The following is a 6,845-nucleotide window of genomic DNA, read 5'->3' as shown; positions in this document are numbered from 1 at the left end:
TCTCTAGGACAGCTGGGGCTTTGCTCTGCCTATTGCATCTCACAGGAATGTGTGAGTGAGCTTGCAGGATGGGTCAGTGGCTAAAAGCACTTGCAGCCAAGCCTGAGGATCCAGGTTCAATCCCTGGGACTCACATTACCATGTGAACCTACTCCCACAAATTGTCCTTTGATCTCTACATGAGAGCCCTGACATGCAGACACAGACATACATACACAGAGACACACATATAAATAATAAATGTGATTAAAAACAGAAGAGTATCTGGAGAATCAGTGACGTCAAACTGTTCTGAGCTGGATGGTAGAGGCATGGGTATATTCCCTTGAGCTGGGTGGGTAGGTGTAGAAGGAGCTGTGGGCCACTTCCCTCCTGCCACATGGCTCCCGCATGGCTAGCTTTACACCCGAAATAACAACACACAAATTGCATTCTTTTAAACACTGCCTGGCCCATTAGTTTCAGCCTCTTATTGGCTAATTCTTACATCTTGCTTTAACCCATATTTATTAATCTTTGTAGCACCATGAGGTGGTGGCTTACCGGGAAGGATCTTAACCTGCGTCCATCTTGGAGAGGAGAGCTATAGTATCTACCTCACTTCCTTTCTTCCCACCATTCTGTTCTGTCTACTCCACCTATCTAAGTTCTGACCTATCAGGCCAAGCAGTTTTCTTTATTAATTAACCAATGAAACAACAGATAGATAGAAGACCCACCTACATCAGGTAGGTCACGTGGTTCCCCTCTGTCCTTCAGGATGATATCCCTCCCATCTATCCAACGTCCCCTGGCCCTGTTCCCATCACTTTGGCAGTGGAGCATCTTGTGCTGAGACGGAGTGATGACGGTGTCTTTCACCTTGGTGGTGAGTTAGTTTTCTTGGCTTCTCTGCTCTGCCCTTTTCTCTGATAAGTCAGTCTAGTTGACAGGTAGGAACTGTCGGCTATTGGCACCTATTTGTCACTTAACATGGTTATTTCTCCAGCACCTGCTCAGGACAGACCACTGGATGAAATACCCGAGAAGCAGCAGCTCCCACAAGAACAGGTACTCCTGCTGCCCACAGGACAGGATTTGGGACTGCAGGTGAGGACCTGACCTAATCTTCCCATAAACCTCTAGGGCTCTAGAGAGTTGCAATTGTGGAAGCAATAAAACTCACATGTCTAAAAGGTCACTGTTGTGTGCAGCTGGTGGTGTGGCCTCCAGTCACCAGCAGGAGCTTCTGGAAGAGAGGATAGAGGCTGTAGACAGGAGCTGGTGGGTGTGGCCGCAGCTCTTCCTATGCCTGTAATTGATGAGCTCCACAGAGGGAGTTTCAGTCATTGCCCCAGGGCTTCTGTTGAATTCTCCCTCCCCAGCCTCATTAGTGGTGGTGGTTGCAAGGGTATTGCTATGTTCCCTAATTGTGAACTACTTATCTTCCAGGAGAAAGACTTGCCTACCCTACAGCAAGAACTTATGGACACCAAACAAGCACTGGCCAGCGCCCACCAGGACAGAGAGAAACTTCTCCAGGAGATTAGGAAGTACAACCCTCTCTTTGAGCTCTGACAGCAGCTCACCCATTTGTGCCAAGGAGAGAGGCTATCACCAGCAACAGCACCACCTAGGACAGAGGTGCTGAGGAGCCAGCAGGGCCGGGAGGGAGCACCCTCGTGTGCTTCCTGCTGGCTGCTAGGCTGGGTGGAGGACAGTGGAGAGCATGGCTGCATCCAGGAACTGGGATAGCTATGTACCTGGCCCTGCACCGTATCTTGCCATTATGTAGCCTTGTAGCCCTCTGCGTACTAGAGGAATCTTCTCTACACTGTAGAGCATCTCACATCCTGGTTTCATGGCAGTGATGTTTGCTTCCTTTATGGTGTGTGTGAAAGTGTCCATCTGAGTCATGTGCACAGCCACCAAAGATCCCATGTCCCAGCGCTTCCTCTGGCATATCTAAAAAGTCCTTGGCTTGAGTTTTGGAGTAGATCAGGAAATAGCCCAGCCTCAGGGGTTGGGTCAGAGGAGGCCTGAGCTGAGGGAGCAGTGGAGTGGGAGCTAGGCTCATCCCATCTTGGGGATGTCTTCATTGTGAAGCTGTGACTGACTCGGCCAGGTTGTGGTCCCTGACACAGCAGTTGTTAGAGTGCCCAGCTGAGGGCATGCTGAGGTGGGGTGCAGTTCTGCCTGCTCCCACAGCTGTACCTGACAGGCTTCTTTCTGCACTAGGAGTCCTGGTCGCCTGCTTTCCCAGCACTATGACTTTCTGCTTTTGCTACGTCAGCACTTGGTAGTTTGGGAGCTAAACATGTGCTCTGACCTAGTCTTGATGCCTCAGTGTGCTGCCCCACTTCCTGTTACTATTTCTTTTTCAAATCATGCTATTTCACCTTATGTAAATGGTCCAGGTTTCCCCCTGGCACTGTGAGAGAGCTCCCTTTCCTTCTGATGGTCAGAGTGCGGCTCTGTGCTGAGCTCCAGGTAGCGCTGGCCGAGCAGAAGCATCACTAACTCTCCTGTGTGGGGAGATGGTCGCTTGTGATGCCTGGGGCTGAGGGCAGGGGAGGAAAAGCACCACCCTGTGCGTTCCGAGGGTAAAGGGAAACACTGCGGAAGGAGGTTGCATTTGTTTAGACTTGTAGGACTCAGTCATGTTCTCCACTGAGGCAAATTTCCAGACACAGTTCTTGCAGGACTGTGGTTTGTTACACTTAGGAGACACATTGCAGACTTGGGAACATCTTTTGGAGACGTTGTTAGCAGTGAAGTTTCCTTGTTTCAGATTTTTATAAATGACCTAGGACTTTAAATGCCATTAAGTGGTGCTGCTTCTAGACAGTGAAAAGCAGACCAGAAGAGAGAAACACAGCCATAGAAAAGTCACGGTGAGCAGAGTTCTGAGTGTGAAACATGACGCGCAGAGAAGGGATGAGTGGCACACGTGTGTGACTGGACTCCCCCCGGCATTACAAACACTACAGAATTAAAGATGATGTATATCTGAACTACTACTCCTACGGAAACGACTCAGGAAAGAATCAAGAGCCTTACTGAGGGAAGAGGGGCCGCTGTGATGCTGTGCCTGGCTGCGCTTCCAACATCATTAGGACAGTGCTGCCGCCGACAAGAGCCCTGGCTTATGTAGAGCTGTGGGGTGACTTCATCCAACCATTGGTAATGTCTACTGGCTTTATTTATCTAGAGCACGGAGAAGGGAATGGATGGTCAGAGAACAGGGAGAGCAGTCGGGGGTGTGCCTTGGAAAGTTGAGGGGAGCAGGTGACCACACACTTGGTCAAGAGTAGGGGGAACTGAATCTGGAAACATCTCTAGGGCTCTGTCACTGCCTCACAGAGAAGAAAGCACTTTTAGTCAAGTTAGAAGCTTGAAGAGCTGTCCGTGTTTCTAAGATTCGTAGAGGGAAAGCAAGAGCCAGTAACTAGGAAATGGAACTCCATCTAACGTCAGGATCGCTTGAAGTTCACAGTCACATCCTCATCCCTCCGGCATCCCTCCAGGAGACAATGTCTAACCCTGTGTGCTTTTCCCTCAGGCTTGCAGTAGGAACACACTGTGTGAAGGGTAATGCCTTAATGGCCAGAATATCATGATTTGGAGCTGAGGGGTTTTGGGGTTCTTGTCCATGTGCAAATGGAGTTTTAGTTTATGTGATAGGTTTGGCCTTTGTGTCTAGAAGTCATCCCTGAAGAAACATGAAAAACTATTATTCCGTGGGATTTCAATTAATGTCACTTTTTGTAATTCCATTCCCCTGTGCATTGACTCGTGAGCCGTGAAATGGCTGTGTGAATCCTCGGGGTAAGGGAAGAAGACAGTGAAGAGCAGGGCAGTCCTTTTGGAGCTCTGCTGTGAAGTTGCCGTTTGTAACATGAAGTAATACCTCAAGAGACCTTCTGGAGAGACAGCACCACTGTCCCTCCGAGACTCCAGCCCTGCACACCGTCCTCCCTTCTGGAGAGACAGCACCACTGTCCCTCCGAGACTCCAGCCCTGCACACTGTCCTCCCAGCTGTAAAGCACTTGACGCAGCTGTGTCACCTGGGATTGTCTACATGTCCTGTTTACATGCATGTACTGGGAATAGGCCTTTGTGTGTGTGCAGTAGAGCTGAGTCCTCTAACTGGCTGCAGAGATGGCCATCAATGTCTACTTCACTGGAATGACTAACTGAATCTCTAATGGAAAGCCAACATGGGTTCTCTTCCCGTGTATTCTGTGTATTTCCTCTGACCCTTACTGTGCCATGGGCTGTAATCTCCATGTTTCTGTACTCTGAAGGAATGGTACCTGTGTGTGAACTAGAAAAAGATGAGATCACATCTCACAGATGCTGTGACTCAGAGATGGAACACTACAAGGAGTTCTCCTGGGCAGATTTCTAACATCAGCGACTCAGGCCACAAAGGTGAAAACAGCTGTTTACTACCCAAGCTAGTGGAGTAACATCTGGTCGAGAGCCATGGCAGATGTGACTTAAGTGACTGACTCTTGGAGTTTCAGAGGCCACACACAGTCCTTAAGGAGACTTAGGGCCTTGCCTAGGTGCCACCACATCTTCTGCCAGGCCTTTCCATTTCCCCAGTGTAGCTATGAAGAATGAAGAAGCATTTCGCCCCATGGCACAGGGAAGTAACAGTGAGACCTTTCTAAGTGGCCAGACTTGATATCGGCGCTTCCTGTCCTGCTATTATGTTCCTGCCTTATCCATTATCCTTTATCAAAACAGGAGTAGTTCCTACGTGTTAAGAATTTCCTATTGGAGTTGAGAGGAAAAATCTTTTTTGTCATTTTACTAGTTTTTGGTCAAGATTTAGCCTGAGTCTTACAGCATTCTTTGTGGAGTGCTCCACTGAAGTGTCTTCTGCTTTGGCTAAGCCAATGAGTTTCAATGTAAGCCACTAAAAGTCAGATCTGTCCAATTACATGAGTCTGAGCTGTTTCCCTAACTCAGGGTGCTACAAACAAAAGACTTGCCCAGGAAAGCTTCAGAAGAGAACCGCTTCCAACCCTTCCTGTGACGCTCCGCAGTGGAGGGGAAGCAGGTCAGTGGATTGCCAATTCTATCAGGTAGCCTTACTACTGCTAATCACTGTCAATAAAACGTCACTTCATTCTCTGAGGAAAGCAGTGAGAATGTATACAATGAACTGGAACCCTAGTCAGTATTGGGAGAGTCTTAGGTTGCAATATCTGATCAAACCCTGTGTGTACTGGTTCTGTGAACCACCTGAAAAGCAAATTAAAAACTGTTAAGTGGCATTGGTCCGTCTGTGTCTGTTTATAGGAGGTGAAGCAGGTGAGCTTCGACCTGTGCTTGTTTTTTTTTCAGGTTATTTTTGTTGCCGCGCACCTAATTTGGCCTCAAACTCATGATGCTCTTGGCCAAATGTGGGATTTACACGGCTGTAAACAGGGCTGGGAGCTGGGAACATGCCTAGGTTATTTTCATGCTTGCCTGTTAGGCATGGAGACCCTGAGTTTGATTTCCAGCACCGAGTATGGGCACATACCCTAATCCTAGTATTGGGGAGGTAAAGACAGGAAGATCACAAGTTCAGGTTATTTCCTGGACTACATAAATGCTCATTTTTAGTGATCTTTGTGTATGTACGCGAATATTTGTCCATGCCTATGGAGGCCAGAAGAGGTACTGCATCCTCTAGTTCTGGAGTTACGGGAAGTTGTGAGTGACCTGATGTAGGCTGGGAACTGAACTTGGGTCTGAGCTCCTCAGGCCCAAAAGCTGAGGTTCTTGTTTCTTCTCTTCAGGAAAAAAGGCAAGGTGTGGTGACCACCTCAGAACTCAGGAGCCACAGACAGGCTCTAAGTTCAAGGCAGCCTGGTTTACGTAGTGAGTTCTAGACCAACCAGACCGTCTCAAAAACATTTTTTTTTTCATGAAAAAGCCAAGACTAGTGCCAAGTTTTAGTAGTGGCGTTCTGTGAGCTTGAAAGCAGCTTGCTCTACACAGTGAGTTCCAGGACAGTCAGAGCTACAGAGTTGAGTCCTTGTCTTAAAAATAAAGAAACCAAAACAAAAACCAAGTGGTGTTGGTGCATGCCTTTAATCCCAGCACTTGGGAGCCAGCCAGGGCTCCTTGGTGAAACCCTGTCTTCAAAACCAAAGTCAAGACTTGTTAGTTTTATTTAGACAATGGAAGAATGATAAATTTTGCCTCCAACAAAATAAACTTTTCCACACAAGTCGGAAAAGTTTAATGGTAACTCCGCAGGAGAGTCTGAAATGTTAACAGCATGAAGCATGTCACCCTTGTGACTTTATGGCAGATGACCCAAGGTTAAGTTTCTGAAAACCAGAGGTGAGAAACAACCTGGGTTGTAGCAACGTTAGGCTTCGAAGGGAAGCCAGCAGGTTGTCTTTGTCTCTGTTACTGGTGCCTTACATGTGGACAGAGACACTGACATCAGCACCGACGAGAAAGCACCAGTGCACAACACAGCTGTGGAGTCTGGATGGCTCTCGGGCAGATCTAGAAGAAGATGATTTTCTTGTGCTTGGAGTTGGGGATCTGCCCCTTGGACTTCAACCTCCGAACAGCTTCCCGCATGTGCTTGGGCTGCAGTGGTGGCATCTCTCCCCACTTCTCACACACATCCAGGGCTGCATGGGGAAAGAGACAGCCTCGTTAACATAAAGTTTACTAACTTGCCACAGAAACAAACCGATATTTTTCCTTAAGAAAACTTCAAGGGGCTGGAGAGATAGCTCAGTGGTTAAGAGCATTGCCTGCTCTTCCAAAGGTCCTAAGTTCAATTCCCGGCAACCACATGCTGGCTCACCACCATCTGTAATGAGGTCTGGTGCCCTCTTCTGGC

The 6,845-nt window shown here is 48.1% G+C and overlaps 2 protein-coding genes across 3 annotated transcripts in view; one reads left to right on the top strand and one right to left on the bottom strand.

Annotated features, from left to right (window-relative positions):
* Uhrf1bp1 (UHRF1 binding protein 1) overlaps positions 1-5,268 on the top strand; it is a 55,159-nt gene extending 49,891 nt beyond the window's left edge. Inside the window, exons 19-21 of the mRNA XM_005360370.2 lie at positions 760-868; positions 989-1,089; positions 1,432-5,268. Of these exons, the coding sequence (XP_005360427.1) occupies positions 760-868; positions 989-1,089; positions 1,432-1,557 (336 nt within the window). The 3' untranslated portion in view covers positions 1,558-5,268. The remainder of the gene's footprint in view (positions 1-759; positions 869-988; positions 1,090-1,431) is intronic.
* Positions 5,269-6,137: 869 nt separating this feature from the next.
* Taf11 (TATA-box binding protein associated factor 11) overlaps positions 6,138-6,845 on the bottom strand; it is an 8,928-nt gene continuing 8,220 nt past the window's right edge. For both annotated transcript variants that reach the window (XM_005360368.2, XM_026785814.1), the window contains one exon: positions 6,138-6,630. In XM_005360368.2, coding sequence (XP_005360425.1) covers positions 6,500-6,630 — 131 coding nt within the window. In that variant the 3' untranslated portion in view covers positions 6,138-6,499. The remainder of the gene's footprint in view (positions 6,631-6,845) is intronic.

The sequence above is a fragment of the Microtus ochrogaster genome, linkage group LG2 (genome assembly GCF_000317375.1).
Source record: "Microtus ochrogaster isolate Prairie Vole_2 linkage group LG2, MicOch1.0, whole genome shotgun sequence".
Lineage (NCBI taxonomy): Eukaryota > Metazoa > Chordata > Mammalia > Rodentia > Cricetidae > Microtus > Microtus ochrogaster.
The sequence above is the reverse complement of the archived record's forward strand: the minus strand, read 5'-3'. Positions and strand labels throughout refer to the sequence as shown.